At 38.0% G+C, this 16,717-nt stretch overlaps 1 protein-coding gene across 3 annotated transcripts; it reads left to right on the forward strand.

Moving 5' to 3' along the window:
- Positions 1–1,028: 1,028 nt before the first annotated feature.
- On the forward strand, positions 1,029–14,879 carry ASB15 (ankyrin repeat and SOCS box containing 15). 3 transcript variants are annotated; one of them, XM_074166328.1, is made up of 10 exons: positions 1,029–1,125; positions 6,544–6,685; positions 7,189–7,241; positions 7,338–7,469; positions 7,887–8,045; positions 10,061–10,306; positions 10,920–11,091; positions 11,473–12,043; positions 12,605–12,758; positions 14,207–14,879. In XM_074166328.1, exons 2-10 carry the CDS (start codon positions 6,570–6,572, stop codon positions 14,377–14,379), a joined length of 1,776 nt encoding a protein of 591 aa, XP_074022429.1. In that variant the 5' UTR covers positions 1,029–1,125; positions 6,544–6,569; the 3' UTR covers positions 14,380–14,879. The 3 variants fall into 3 exon arrangements, with proteins under 3 accessions (XP_074022429.1, XP_074022444.1, XP_074022436.1); XM_074166343.1 differs by lacking the exon at positions 7,887–8,045; XM_074166335.1 differs by lacking the exon at positions 1,029–1,125 and having other exon boundaries at positions 6,573–6,664; positions 7,174–7,241.
- Positions 14,880–16,717: the final 1,838 nt, after the last annotated feature.

Genomic DNA, 16,717 nt, shown 5'->3' on the forward strand with positions numbered 1-16,717 from the left:
AAAAGATTTATGTTCTTTATATATAAGTATGCATTTTAGATATTTTTATTATATAAGAATATATTTCTGTTCTTAGCAGCTCTTAGCCAACAGTAGAGCAGGGCCTTAGCACTGTTTGTCTGCTTCTGTTGTACTGGGTGTTTTTGGAGGCTCACCACATTTACTTAGGTCGCAGTGGCAAAAGAAATTGCAATGAATATTATTTATCATCATTAAATGGTTTTTGTGATCTTATGTCTGAAGCTGGAATGCACGTAGTGCCGTAGTTAAGCTTACAATTTTATGGTTCTATAAATGCAAGTGAATCATGGGGCACTGAAGAGTTCACAGTGTACAATTTCATTTCATCACAACAATTAAAAATAAGTTGGAAGTTTGTTGTTTCAGTTTGTTATGTTGCCTTTTTGTCTGTTCACTTTGGTAAAGATAGTAAGTAATTGGTTAAAACCAAAACAGAGCTATTGCATCAGTGACGTGTATGTCTAGCTACAGGAAAAAATTCCAGCTTCTTTATCCCGTGCTTGTGATTTAACTTACTGGGTACTGATGTTCTTGATGTTACTCTTGGGTTATTCTGCTTTTGCATCACTGCTGTTTGTGGTGCTGTGCTTCCTGCTTCTTTGGCCTACTTCAAGTTACTAAATCGAGTCAAATAAGTACTATAATTGGCTGTCATTGAATCTGTAAATCTTTGCATCATATTGGTCTCAGAGAGAGAGATTAGTGTTTTGTGATGTAATATAGCAGGATCACCAACTAGTTGAAGGCAAAACCTTCTCAGATTTGTTTTAATTTATGTAAATGTGTTACCAGATTTTGTTTAAGTTGGCAAATAATTTATTTTCTTAATGAGAGTTGTTGAACCAATGAGGGCACAGATGGTCTTATTATACCATCCAGACCTCGTGTTACATTTGACGAGATTTTAGAGAAGTCATGTGTAATACTTTCCTGTGAGTCGCGTCTGCTTATGTTACAGTTGTACAAGGTCAGACCTTATTTTATCTAGCAACTGCGTATTTAATTTTAGAAGTATCACAGGACACATCAGCTTGCAGGGCACCATTCCTGACTGTTCAAAATGCAGGCCCCAGAGTAACAGTGGCAAGATAATGGGTTGAAAAGGTGAGACTATATGTTATGTTCGCCAATTAGACTAACAGTGAAGTAGTTTAAAACTGTAACATTTAATAGACTGAGTCCAAATTTAGATTGCTATTAATTATTTTATTGCTATGAATAACCTCTTTGCATGCCTAAGGGCCTGCTATTTATAGAGAGTAAAGCTGGGATTGTCTAGTTTATTTTAAGGATAAGAAATTAGAATAACATTAACACTCACATAACGTTAACTTTATACCTATGTGTTTGAGAGAGTGATGAACGCTCGATACACTTCTTTCCAAGGAAAAATACAACTTGCATGATTAACAAGTAGTTCAGATTTTTTTTCGGTGAAAACCCAGTAACTTAATTTAAGAGAGCAAAACTTTTTTTTTTTTTTTTTTTTTTTTTTTAAGGAAAACAGCCAAAAATAATATCTTTATTTTTTCAGGTATAAATGGGAAAAATATCAGAAAAATATCAGACTATTCCAAATGTTATTTAAGGAAAGGATTCTTTGTAATACAAACACTGAAACTTGTTTAGAGGAAGCATTTGCAATTGTTTCTAGTGATCTAGTGCCTAGGTCTGTAATTACGAACCTTCCATTCTTGAACAGAAGAAGATTTTGCTACTGAGCGTTTTAGCCTGTTCGTTGCCACATCACGTAATGTAGCAGGGATGTCTCTCCTGCTACTCGGTGTACCAGCTGTGCTGTTATATTCCACTGTGATCCTAGTGGAACATTCACGCTTCAGTTGGACCTTGTCACCTCAGCACAGTGTATTACCAGCGGTGATATAGCAAATCAGGCTCTCAAAGCATGTATAGACCCCTGGCAACGTGTCCTGCACTTGTGCTGTGGTGAGCTGTTTGCCTTATACTTACTCTGCCGTGTCACAGTCATCTGCTACCTTACCACCTTTCTCATTTTATAATATATTATTAATTTTTGAGGGTTAAGATAATCTGAAAACAGTACACACAAAAACTCTGAAACGTTCCTCATCTAAGACCTTCCCGGTTAAGTCTGTGGTCAAGCAGAGCTCTGTGTTGCCTGTGGCATAATCAGTTCTGGGGAATACAGGAAAGCAGCAGATAGCTGACCAAACGGGTACAGATGTTGTATGACCAGAAAAAAGGAAACAAGTTTCTATGACAATCTGTAAACTGATTTCTTCCTCTAATCTTTTGGAGATAGAGGGGAGGTAGAAAGGCAATATATATTTTTTCCCAAAATAAAAGGATTTTCTTATTAAATGACTGTCCTGCAAGATGCTCTGTGTTCTTAGCTCTTCTTGGAATCCGTGATGTTGGAGGGTGTTGATCACCTCACAGGACTAGACCATATGTGAACATCTTCATAAAGATACTGTAATATACCAAAACAGCCTTTTCTCAGAGATTTTACAATGTGGGGGTCTAGTCAAAGGCCTATATAAGTCTTCAGGAGCCTTTTTGGTTCAGGCACTGGGGTAAATATGGTGGGCTGTAGTATAATAATTTTCAGTCTCAATTCTCCTGAGGACAGAAACTTCAGTAGGGCTTGCAGGGCATGAAGGTCCATCCATGTGGATCTTATAGGGTGATCATGATTCATTCAAAAAACGCTTCAAAAATTTCAGCAATGGCATGAAGTCTTCAAATAGAGGGTTTTCAAAAGAAAAGGTGTGAAGAAAGGGAAGGTAGCTTCTGCTTGCCTTTAAGATGTTGTGCAGGAAGTGAGATTATGAATATTACACATTTTTCTTTATCTTATATAAAGTAACTGTTTAGTCTCATTAGGAGCATCTCCCAGCTGCCAGTGAAATGTTAGTTCATTCTAAAATGGTGGCAGGAAGAGGCTGTAGATGTGTTTATCGACATACAATTCTAAAACTGCTAGTCCAAAAGAGATTTTATCTTTGCTGTCTAAAAGGTTTGTCAATCTTCAGAAGAGTGTATATTTGTGGGTTAAATAATGGAACCTTTCAGGTGCTATCAGAATTAGCAAAACGTCTATCAAAATGTGAAGATAAATGCACAGAGCCTCAACTCAGAATTCTCCTGCCTGTCAGCAAAGTGCATTGCCAACAAGAGATGAAGAAGAGGGGCTCATTTTCATGGCCTTATTGATGATGAGAAATTTACATTCTGGTTAATAAGAAACCTGTGGCAACATTTAGGAAAAAAAAAAAAAAAAAGGTCAGCTGCTTTGTTTTGTGTAGAAGTTTTTTGAAGTTGCTATGTTTTGTAGTACGCCTTGGGAGTTTGATGTGGGATATCTGGATACCTTCCTTTCTGCATAAAGCAAACTATATGTAACACACCACACACACCCCCCAACCCACCCACCCCATTTCTTATTAATTTCCTATTGCTGCAACAGACTTGATTGGCTTTTGTAAGCTTGTTTTGATCATAAGAGTTTCAGAACATTGTTATCATTGTTTTTTAGAATTATGGAGAAGTTCGTATTGTCCGTTCTGTCCAACAGGAAGTCAGTCTGTCAGTGTTCTTGGTAATTTCAGAAATCTTTTTTGCATGCGAAATTCTACCTAAACTTCAGTATGCCAGAACATAGCTTTGAGAACTTCTAAGCATTAATACGATGTGCAGCAGATTTAACATTAGGTAGGATGTGAAAGATTTTGGTACGTGTGTATGCATTGTGCTGACCAGTTCATCAGTCTGACTTAATGTGTGAAATCTTATGGACTGTTATGCTGGAGCTTTGGTCAGAGACACAAAAGGAAGGGAGAACCCTTCAGAAAAGTATGGTCTTTTATGAACAACATAATGGGCTATTCTTCGAAGCTCCAAAAGACAATGTGTACATGAATACTTTTTATTATTTGTGGATTTTTTTTTGCACTCAGAGGTGGCAGGCAAGACCAAAGTTGTATATTTTTTCCTTCAAAGAAAATGGGACTGAAGTGGATATTTTTTCCACTTTCCTTCAGATTGTCCATCCTTGCAGTTAAAAACCTCGGCCACGGTTCCAGTACGTATTGAAAGAGGTGGGAAGCTGCATTATGTGTGAATCTGAATCCGAGACTTTTGGCTTCTGAGTCATTCTGACTCTAAGCCATTGATAATTTAATTTGGGTTTGCAAGCTTTATCATAATATATTAAGTAGTAAAGTGTTTGTGGATGGGATTATAATATTGGCTATGGTACTTTGATTGACTTATTATTTACGGGAACAATGCAGAGATTAGTCTAAAAAGAAATCTGGTTAGCACTTTTCCCTTGAAGATAACTTTTTAAAAATGGCTTCCAAATAATTTCTACAATGTTCCTTCTCTATTTGCAAAATGACTAGGAAACCCCACAGTCATCATTCTGCGAGAAACATACAACAGATGCTTAGTATAATTGTTTAATATTTGTGCAACACTTTGACGATGGTAAGTGTTCTGTGTGGTAGATACAGTACATTACTGTGTAAACTGTGGGAGCAGTAGTTTAAAACTTTTTAAAAAATTAATTCAGCATCTTGTGTCCCTAGTCTGATTAAACGTGTTAAGCCACTAAGATCGAACCAGAGAACCTTTGGCAAAACCCAAAGCCCACTTGTAAAACCCTGGGTAGGTACAGCTAGGCATGTATTAACTTAAGTTTTTGTTGCTTATATATCTTTTATAATATACAAATGCTACATTTTACACTTCAGGAACCTACAGGAAGATGTTGTAAAGAGCAACATTGCTGACCTTCCAATGATAGTTATAATTTACTAGCAAGGCGTTCAGTTGATGTGATATCACTAGCAAAAAGCATAGGGATCATAAGCCACAGTTAAAGTTGGTGATATAAGCAGACTGAATTTAAGCTGGTGACTATAGTTAAAAGGTTTGACATACTCCGGTACTAATCCACTGAGCCTCCCAGCTACTCTCACACCTTGAAAATAATAGCTGGCGTGGCTTGACCATCACCCGGGCTTGTGAACTGAACTCCTGTGAATGTCCATTAAACTTCGTGACCGCAGAAGTGCAGAGGCTCCAAAGACCTTAGTCTGCTTTGACAGACCATGCTTTGGCCTTGTAAAAATAAAGCAAGATTTGCAATTTTTTGTGGATTTTATTTTAAAATATATTAATCATCATTAAAAGTGATAATGACACAAACTGTTGTAATGTTTTGTTGTACCACTACCTGCCCGTGAAGTCCAAAAATCTTGTACATTATTACATCAACATAAAGTAGGTTTTGCATTTGGTATCATCTCAATTCCCTTATTTTTCATTTGAGAAAACATCCCCATCCAGTTCCAGAAGAGGAGAGGTGAATACAGGTTACAACTGAAAACTTTTTATGGAATCATAGAATGGTTTGGGTTGCAAGGGACCTTAAAGGTCATCTAGTCCAACCTCCCCTGCCATGAGCAGGAACATCTTCAACTAGATCACGTTGCCCAGAGCCCTGTCCAACCTGACCTTGAATGTTTCCAGGGATGGGGCATCTACCACCTCTCTGGGCAACCTGTGCCAGTGTTTCACCACCCTCATTGTAAAAAGTGAAAATGTCTTCCTTACACCTAATTTAAATCTTCACTTTTTCTGTTTAAAGCCATTACCCCTTGTCCTATTGCTACAGGCCTTACTAAAAAGTCTGTCCCCATCTTTGTCTCCATCTTTCTTAAAAGTCCCTGTTTAACTATTGAAAGATAGTAAAGTTCTGAATTTAGAACTGGATGACGTGTCACCACCTAGACTGACATGCCGTGGGTTTTGCACGCTGAAATCTTGTGTCCAAACAGGACTGGTTGGTGGATCCATCTTGTATCTGCTGGTGGTGCCACCCAGGGTGAAGGAAGAGGGGAAAAAATGCTCTTTCCCCATGCAAAAGAGTCAAGTTAGTTCAGAGCTTCTCTGCCATGATGTTTGTATAAATCCTGAATAAGTACAATGTGTGATCACCCTTAGAACTGATCATGTGTTTCATTTGGAACTGCAGACCCTTTCTGTAAATAATTCTCAATTTGGGTGTTTTTCTTTTTTGTTCCTATAATTTTTAAATGTATATGTGTTTATGTTCATGAATTCCCTGTGAATGCCTGTACTTGGTAGGAATTGCTCATGCGGTGATAACTTCATTATTCATGCTTGTATGGAAATCATATATTCACTGATGTGATGATCACAGCTTTCTGAAGAGGAGAACTTTCTTTTTATGGTTCATAAATTGTCCAGTATTTGTCTATAGATGCCAAATGTAGTGTGTGAACAATAAAAAGAGCTTTTCCTAAATGGCATGTCTAGTACTAAATGTTTCCAGGGTTGTTTTCTTCTCTATCACTGTTTTTGAACAGGGATTTTATCATTTTTAAATAGGAATAAACTCACCAAAGCATTATTAAATTAAATTTATGAAAACACCTGATTTTATTATAAAAAATACCTTAAGTGAGAGGTGATCCTTAGCAGTATGTTTTTGTGTGTATTTCGAAATAGCTTATCATTCTAGCTCACTGTAAAAAATGATGGATGAAAGAGAAGACTTGGTTGAAGATCTGCTCACTGAGTATGCCATACAGCTCAGCATACAAGAATCAAATGGGGCCAAACCACCAGTGTCTTCCAGCTCTAATGACAGGTACTGTCAATTCACTGTGTGTTAGATATTATGCCATATTTTAATAGTGTTTATATTTAACATTGATATTTAGTGCCTTGTGTCATGCTTAAAAGAGTTCTTAGTTTGACAGTTACGCCTCTTTCTCAGTAAAGCAGTCTGAAGCCGTGATTTAAAGGAGTAAACAAAATACGACTGTCGATCTTGCTTTTCTCAAACATTTCTGAATCTGAAGGGCTTATTTCTGTAGCATGGGGCAAATACAGATATATTTTTTTTCTTTACCAAATTAGGAGTTTTATCAGGTCAGCCCGCAGCAGGAATTGTGCCTAACTGGAGAACTTTGAGTACTCCGAATGTCCACAGAACAGTTGTAACTTAGGAGGTCACAAGGCTAATCAAGATTGTAGCTGATGTATTCAAAGGAGAGTTGGCTGAGATGAGAACCTAAAGGAAAATATTGAATAAATAATATAGTGCATCTACTTTTTGTTTATATTTTTTTTCTGCTTTTTTTTGGATAGTTTTGTACCACCTAGTGAGGAGAATAGGAAAATTGTAACATCTATAAAGCAAGGTAAAAACCCTAAAATAAAATCATCCCTTTGCAAAACTGAGCTTTCCATATATTATTTTTCCAACTGCATCTCCTTTATCTTTTGGATTTTTTAAGGTCATGTATTTGAGCTCCAAGAACTTGTGAAACGGAAATATGCTTTGGATGAAGCTGATGAAAGAGGGTGGTTTCCACTGCATGAGGCTGCAGCTCAGCCAATTCAGCAAATACTTGAAATCATTTTAGATGGTGAGTAAGGTAAAAATATCCCACAAGATAAAGGGAGCAGCAGAGAAACATAGAGCAATAAGCAGCCATCCACAACAACAGGCTAGAACTGTTTACTAAAAAAAGTATGAGCAAATCCTCCACGGAGCATCTTGCTTATGTTGTATAAATATTCAGGCAAATTTTCTTTTGGGGAAAATGGCATCAATTTACACCAGCAATGGACCATTTTTAACATTTTGTTCAGAAACCTACAGACAGAGCAAAAATTCCTGTGCAGTACTCAGTGTGTTTGGCAGTACTAGTTAGGTTAAATTAAGTGTTATTTCAAGTAATTTTCATAAAGACTTAGCATTTAAGCATTTCTGGGATATGTGTATATGTTAGCAGTCTTGTGCTTTAATTTTCTTTTAACTTTTCTCACTTTCTTACCTCTAGCATCTTATAAAGCAATGTGGGAATACAAAACATGCGATGGAGAAACACCATTAACTTTGGCAGCAAAAGCTGGCTTTGTGGAAAATGTACAAACCTTATTGGAAAAGGGTGTTTGGCCCAATACCACAAATGACAAAGGAGAAACTCCACTTCTTATTGGTATTTGCCTCCTCTCTCTGGGTTTAAATAAAGTGAATGGCAGTGCTTCCCCTCCACTAAGTGCTCACCCGAGTGCTCCTGTTGCCTTGTGTGGTTTAGATGCTGGTTATCTTTGTAAATGCCCAGCGTTCAGTTCAACACTCGTGATGCTTCAGGTGATCACTGAGCTGCTCATAAAGTTTCTCCTTATGCTGCAGGTGATAGGATCTATTTTTTTGTTCAAGGCACTTTCTTGGTATCTTCAGGTGCTCTAAGACCTTTAGCAACCTGGTTCTACTTGACCACCTTAAGGTAAAAGTATGGTGCAAGAATAAGCTGTTGCTTTAACTTGAATGTACTTTTTCTGGAGGCCTGGAGTTTATTGGAGCTTTTTAGTTTTATCAGATGATTTATTTGGGAGTGGGCAGGTATTTTCAATTTCAAAATCTCCCATCTCGTTTCCTTCCCCTCTTGCACTGAAAATGAACTTTGACTGCATTTCTAAGTAATACCCCAATCTAAAGAAAGAAGATTCCTTTGGAAGATTTTATGCTATTTATAGGCTTAAATGAGTTTTAGTATACATGAGCAATTAAGCTGTATCAGCTTTTAATTTCTGTTGAATGTCCAAATATCTCCATTCTTCTGAGGACAATGAAATGAAATCAATACAATATAAGAAAATAAAATATATAATACAGTTATCCATATTAAAATATTCAGTTCTCTAGATTTTTGTTAACTTTCATAAGATGTGATTACTGCATTAACATTTTAAGGCCCTGAGGTATTTCTAGAGGGTTCCTCTGCAATGTCTTGCTTTGCGTTGTCTCAGCAATTTTGAATAATTGCAAGACTGAAACTTTTAAGCTATTTTCAGCCTTTGGTTTTAGTGAATCCTGAAAAGAGTAACTAGAACTTAAGAAAAGGGTCTTTCCCCCTTATAATGACAATTTGATTCCCTAAATATTTCTCTATACAAACTCCTGAAAATGATATTTGTCAGCTATGTATTGTTTATGTGATGCTTTCTATGTTTTTGTGTCACTTGGCACTGAAAATGTGGGTGTAAATATTGTGCATCATACATTTCAATCTTAGTTTAGTGAAATCAAGGATCAGGTGCTTAACGCTTAATAAGATGATACTCATGATTTAGTTACTCCTTTTAATTTTAAAGCTTTGGGTTAAAGGGCTCTTCAGTACGAAGATAAATTCTGAAGAAGTATCTGGTGGGATGATTTCTGCTTCCAGGTACATTTGGTAATACTCTACTTCAAAGCAATTGTGGATAATTATGAAGACTGTTGCCTCTTAAAAACCTTCTTACTTGTATAATGGGACATTCACAAAAATTAAATTTGCTCACCCTATGATGCTGATCTCCCTCAGGTGCCCCACCAGTCAGTGGAGAGATCTGCTATTCCAAAGGGTAGTCCAGAAGTAAAATTAGAATCTTAACTCAGGATAACTACTTTCTGTGTAAATAATTTGCAGACGTAGTTATCCATGAATATTTCAAACCCTGAACCTCAAAAGGACAGAACATGGCCTTTAAGCATGACAGATGTCAACTCTACTTTGGCTGACAACGGCCACTGAGCACACTCTAGGATTAGAGTTACCAGGTGACAAAGTCACAAGTGGAATTCTCTGGGGACACAGTTATGTTTGCACCAACTTTAGAAGTAAGAACCATATTAAATTTTATGTTACTTTTATTGTTGCTTTTCCTTGTGATACACCTGCTTCTGCTTTCTCAGAATCAAACTGATGCTGCTTTTGCCCTCCATGCTCCAAACTCACATATTTTCCAGCTTGTTTTGGTTTCCCTTGATTTCCTGAGCAGCTGACATTGCTATTTATTTGCCAGTAAAATGAATTCCCAGATTTCTAGGACTGGAAATCTTTTTAATTTCCTCATATCAGTGTACAAGGAAAAGCTTTTCTAAACTTACTAGATGTCTTTAACTTTCAAGACAACATACCTGAAAATGTAATCGCATTATTTTTTTCCTTTTTAAAATATCTTCAAGCTATAAGAAGGGGCTCCTTTGAAATGGCATCCACACTGATTAAACACAACTGTAGCATCCACCAGCCGTGCGTTAAACGTTGGTCAGCAATGCATGAAGCTGCAAAGCAGGGACGCAAAGACATCGTTGCTCTTCTTCTGAAAAATGGTGGAAATGTGAACCTTAAGGATGGATATGGAGTAACACCATTGGGTGTTGCTGCTGAGTATGGTCACTGTGATGTGCTGGAACATCTTATTCATAAAGGTGTGTAGTCAGGTAAAAGGGAAATACACCTCTGCGCTGCCATACATCTTGCCTCGTTGTTGAGGTGGTTTAGGGGGATCATGGAAAAGGAAAGAAAGAGTAGTGATGAATGAGAAGATTTGGTTTCTTGGAAGGAAAGAAAGCATCTGTGAGTGTTCCTGCTAGACTGGGGGGATGCTTACACGTTTCCATAATGCGTGTGAGAGAGTTGATACCAATCCATTTCAGTCAAGGAGAGACCTTCTTGCCCTTCTTTATTTCTCTCCACTCCTTTTCCCTCCCTCCCTTCTTTCTTCCCTCTCTCCCTCCCTTGTACAGAATTATATTGGTATTAGTTAATGAAATGAAGTATTTTCAAAATATGCAAGAATTTTGAAAATCCTCAGGTATAATACAGTCAAAGCAGACCCCGCTTAGGTGAGCATCAACTTGTATCTGTACAACTCTTGTTTTGCCTTTGAGTTTTATATTTGCCACAGGAAATCTTTCTTGTTTTAGTAAAGTTTTAACTTAAGTACATCTGAAAATGAAGAGGAAAGTTCTCTGGGCTTGTTTTTGTGATGATCTGCAAATGATTTTGGATATAATTATAAACTCCATGTCCTCCTTCAAGGTGGAGATGTCCAGGCCTTAGCAGACGATGGTGCATCGATACTGTTTGAAGCAGCTGGAGGAGGTAATCCAGACTGCATAGCCCTTCTTTTGGAGTATGGAGGAAGTGGCAATGTGCCTAACAAGGCAGGACTGCTTCCCATACACAAAGCTGCTTATGAGGGGCATTACCTGTGAGTATGAGCTCGGACTTTACATTTTCTTTAAGATACGATATGGCACCAGGTCACATTGAAGGCGACTGCGGTAAACTTGCAAATGTGTAGATCACTATTATTTCAGAAGTGCCCATGTTACATTAGTTTGAATTAACTTTTAAGTGTTTTTTTGGCATAAACAAAGCAAAATACAAAACATATTCCTTAGAACTAAGTGAAAACCACTGAAATAGCTTAAACAGAAGGTCCTATTTGACAGTGCTCCAAACTGGTGTTTCTGTGTTTGCATCTTCTTGTGTAAAGTGTCTAGCTGGTAATTTAGCATATGGCTGGATGAGGGTCATTTTCTTCATGCAGGGAAGTGATGCCTAACTAGTTTTATGCACTGTTTTTTAGGGCCCTGAAGTACCTCATTCCAGTCACATCCCAAATGGCAATCCAGAAAAGCGGGTTAAGCCCTGTTCACTCAGCAGCAGAGGGACAGAACTCGCAGTGTCTAGAGCTGCTCATTGAAAATGGGTTTGATGTCAATACTCTCTTGGCTGAACACATTTCGAATAGTTACGATGATGAAAGGAGAACTGCGCTATATTTTGCTGTTTCTAACAATGACATTCTTTGCACAGAAATATTGCTCAAAGCAGGGGCAAATCCAAACAAGGATCCTTTAAACTGTCTTCTCGTGGCAGTGAGAGCTGGCAACCATGAAATTGTAAGGCTGCTCCTATCCTATGGAGCAAACGTCAATTGCTACTTTATGTTGGTCAATGATACCCATTTCCCCAGCACCATTCAGTACGCTTTGAATGACGAGGTGATGCTGAGGCTGCTGCTCAATCATGGATATAATGTGGAGATGTGTTTTGACTGTATGCATCAAGATGTCTTCGGAAATTCTTTTGTGTGGTCAACTCCAGAGGAAGAGATTCTCCCAGGATGGACCTCTTCTGTAATAAAGGATAATCCAGTAAATATATACTTTCCTTCCTTCTCTTCACTTTGCTCTTTTCATTAGCCAGCTTTAAACACTCCACATTATTGTGCAGAATTAAGATTAAATATACTTGCAAAATCCTTTTTAAAAATGTCCTAAAAATAAAATGGCCATTTTTCATTTTCTACTCTGAGATAGAGAAAATTATGTACATAGAGTGGTTTGAGATTGGAGTTCATACATTAGAAATTTAGGAAGGAAGTTTTAAGAAATCATGGGGTGGGATTCTGGAATGTCTGTTCCTGTCCTAACGAATAGAGTAAATGTGTTTCCAAAGAGACATCACTGGTGAACAAAACAGTGCTGCAAATTACAGCAGTGTTACAATAATTACTAGCCGTCAGGCGTGTCCAGATGAATTAAGGGATAAGTAGGGGATAAATAAGGGATAAGTAACCTACCTAGGCATCAATTTATGACTGTTAAAGATCAATGCTAATACTTTGTTTAAATTATCTTGTGTAATTGCTTTAAAATTTTGGCATTCTTCTGCACAGATTTTGAAATTATGACTTGATGTGTTTTCCCTTTCAGTTCTGTGACTTTATTGCTGTTCCTTGGTTGAAACATTTAGCAGGAAAAGTGGTTCGTGTTTTTATAGATTACATGGATTATGTTCCTCTATGCACAAAAATTAAGTTTGTCTTAGAAACACAGAAAGAATGGACAGAGATACGTCAGATATTGGGTAAATATCTACCTTCCAGTTAATGATGTTATGATTTATTATAGGAGACTTAAATTGTGTCAGGTCACATTCATCCAAAGTGTTCTGGCAGTCCAGGAGTGTACTAGCTGAGAACCAGGGTGTGCCTGTCATCCAGTCCTCGCATTGAGATGGATCTTTACCTATTGCTACTGGTCATAAAGTAGTTAATCAGACTGGAATATGGCAAACGTGCACCTGGTGAAAATTAATCTCATAAGGAATGTCATTGTTTTGTAAGAAGCCCTTTGAGTTAAGCAAGACCACTGAGGTACTTCTCAAATTCCTTATTAACCCATGTGATTGCACAGCTATGGGGCACAACATTTTTATTGAGGAATATTGCTCACACTTCTATCCTTCTTTTTGCTCCCTTGATCTCTCAAGTCTATTAATAATTCAAGGATTATCATAGGAGCATGTTTTAGATCCTGTTATATTCAAGGTGGAAGGTGGTGACAATGAGTGTACCATCACAGTCTAACTCTGATTTACGTGATATACATCTAAAGTTGCAATTACTAATACCTTAATTGAATACTATTTCTTATGTATACTTTACTTTTGAAGTTCTACACATTAGCCTGGACCTTCCACCATTAGTGGCACCAGCGATAGGTGTCACCCACCTTAACTAAAAGACAGTCTGTTAGGGAATGTATTAAATGTTCTCTTTGCGTGAATTAATTTTACTTGATTTTTTTTATTTAAATAGAATGTGATTTAACATCAGCTGTTAAAGAGCAAAACATTTATGTTTAAAACTGATACCCAGTGTATTTAATTTTGCTTTTGTATTTTACACTGGAACACAGAGAAAGTCCTTTTTGTTAGTGTCACAGGAGCATCAAAATAATTTGATAGTCTTAACAACTAATATTTCAAGTACCTTGAAAGGTTTTGTGATATTCAGGGAGGCTAAATTAAACTGAGCTCTTTGACTGATGTAAATTGTGATAAGAAGTATTTGTTCAGAAAACTCAGCAGCCCAGGCATGGCAAGGTCTGGTCCCAGTGCCTTATTGATACAGCAGAAATGGAAGGTGCCTCAGTGTGCAATTATTAAGATGTGCACCTGGGGAAAGAGAGATTGTTCATCAGTCACCATTGATTATGCTAAATAAGGTCCTTGCTTAGGTGGTTCAGATGGGTACTTTGCAGACAGAGTACAGCATGCATATGTCCAAAAGTAAGACAAAAAAAGGCAGATACCTTATGGAAGAAGTTTGATTAATATCAACAACATGTATCATTACAATTTTGAAGTGAAAAAATACTATTTTATTCAGAAGTGGCAAAATAATAATGTCCCAAGGTAATAGATTTTGATATTAATTTTATTAGAGCAAGTTAGGGGAATTGTGAAGTGACTTACAGTCATTAATAATGGCATTGATTTTTCCACCATTTCTCTCTCACTATTATTTTTAGATAATCCTCGCCCATTGAAACATCTGTGTCGTCTGAAAATACGTAAACTCTTGGGGTTAAGGAGACTCCAGAAACTGTCATCCATGAAGAAGTTTCCACTTCCACCAGTTCTCAAGAACTATATCCTATATAAAGAATATGATCTGTATGGACAAGGGATACTTTTAGAGTAGTTTTTAAAAATAAGTGCATACAGACTGTAATTTGACTCATTTTCTCACTGTTTTTTACTAGCTGAAGAGCTGCTTGGTGTTTTATATAAATTCACAACATTCTGATATTTGTTGATAATAGCTCTTTTATGGGAACAAATTTGTCTTCAAAACTAGTGCTTTAAAGCTCATGTTTTCACACATTGTATTATCTAAATATAAAATCAGAATATGGAAAATATGATAATTATGCAGAACAGTACACGTTAAATGGGAATTCAGATTAATAAAGAATAAAAAAAGAATTTTCCTGATGGACTTGCCAATGAAGATGATAAATACAATTGCTGCTCTCAATTTGTAGTGTTAGTTTATCTGTAAAAGAAAATAAATGTCTAATTTAGCTTGGCAAAGAAAATAAAACCACTAAATGCACATCTCTGTCTTATAATTGGCATGAAATGTAGCACATTCTGTACTTTGAAAATCACGGTCCCATTATAAAATTCTCCAAACACTTCAAAGATTCTTTTTAGCTATTTTTCCAAAGTGTTTGCTCCCAGGCACGACTGCTGTGTATGCCAGTACTGAGTGTTTTAATGCTTGGCAAAGTCTGAGGGACTTTAAAAAGGCTGTTTTAAAGAAGGAGTAGATTTTGATGGATAAACAAACCAGGAAATGGAGCAGCATATCCCCTTGCCTGAGGAATCTTGCAAGGTCATAACTGTAATTGTGCTTCCTACAGAGATTTGACAGACCACTTCTTGACCAGATTGAACAACACCCTCAGTCATGCTGTGATGCATTTGGCAGTATCCTTCTGCACATCTAGAGGAAAACACGTCTGATTAATTGTTCTTTAAATTACTGTATTTAAAGTGGATTGCACTTAACTCCCTTTGATATTCTGCCATCCCTTTCATCTTGGGGAAAAAAGACAATAAGAGTCCAAACTCCCAAAATTCAGAGATTTCAGTTGGTGGATGTCAGCATTACATAGTGCATAGTCAGAATTTAAATAAGCGTCATTTAAGAGATATGCTGGTTATCACACAACTTATTTACACCTCAGTCAGAGATGTAAATTCCACCTCCAAAGGCAGCTGTATCAGTCCTTTGTGGGTCTGTCCGTCCTCACAACACATTTACTGGAGCAAACGGAAGGAGTGGAAATCACTGGTCTGGGACATGCAGAGGGTTGAACAGAAGGCTTAATTCCTGCTTCTGCGCTCACTAGGGCTACTATTCATCTGAATTTCCAAGACATTCACCACATTGGTGGTGAATGGACGGCCGGTCACAAGGGCTCGGTACTGGGGCCAGTTCTCTTTAACATCTTTATCAACGATCTGGATGAGGGGATCAAGTGCACCCTCAGTAAGTCTGCAGACGATACCAAGTTGGGTGGGAGTGTTGATCTGCTGGAGGGTAGAAAGGCTCTGCAGAGGGATCTGGACAGGCTGGATTGATGGGCTGAGGCCAGTGGGATGAGGTTCAACAAGGCCAAGTGCTGGGTCCTGCACTTGGGTCACAACAACCCCAGGCAGCGCTACAGGCTTGGGGCAGAGTGGCTGGAGAGCTGGCTGGCAGAAAAGGACCTGGGGGTGTTGGTCGACTGTCGGCTGAACATGAGCCAGCAGTGTGCCCAGGTGGCCAAGAAGACCAACAGCATCCTGGCTCGTCTCAGGAACAGTGTGGTGAGCAGGATGCAGGAGGTGATCGTCCCCCTGTACTCGGCACTGGTGAGGCCCCACCTCGAGTACTGTGTCCAGTTTTGAGCCCCTTACCACAAAAAAGACATTGAGGGGCTGGAGCAGATCCAGAGAAGGACAATGAAGCTGGTGAGGGATCTGGAGAATAAGTCTTATGAGGAGAGGTTAAGGGAGCTGGGGTTGTTCAGCCTAGAGAAAAGGAGGCTGAGGGGAGACCTTATCGCTCTCTACAACTACCTGAAAGGAGATTGTTGAGAGGTGGGGGTCGGTCTCTTCTCCCAAGTCACAGGCGATAGGACAAGAAGAAATGGCCTCAAGTTGTGCCAGGGGAGGTTCAGATAGATTGGATATTAGGAAGAATTTTTACACTGAAAGGGTTATTAAGCATTGGAATGGGCTGCCCAGGGAAGTGGTTGAGGCACCATCCCTGGAGGTGTTCAAAAGATGGGTTGACATAGTGCTTAGTGACATGGTTTTTTTATCAGTTAGGTTGATGGTTGGACTAGATGACCTTAAAGGTCCCTTCCAACCTAGACAATTCTATGATTCTATATTTCTATGACATGTTCTCTGTATTTTTGCTGGAAATTTTGACCAAGATGAAAAAGAAGGATTTGGTCCCCTGTGAAAAATTTCTGGGTAACTGG

This window comes from Numenius arquata, chromosome 2, assembly GCF_964106895.1.
Source record: "Numenius arquata chromosome 2, bNumArq3.hap1.1, whole genome shotgun sequence".
Taxonomy (NCBI): domain Eukaryota; kingdom Metazoa; phylum Chordata; class Aves; order Charadriiformes; family Scolopacidae; genus Numenius; species Numenius arquata.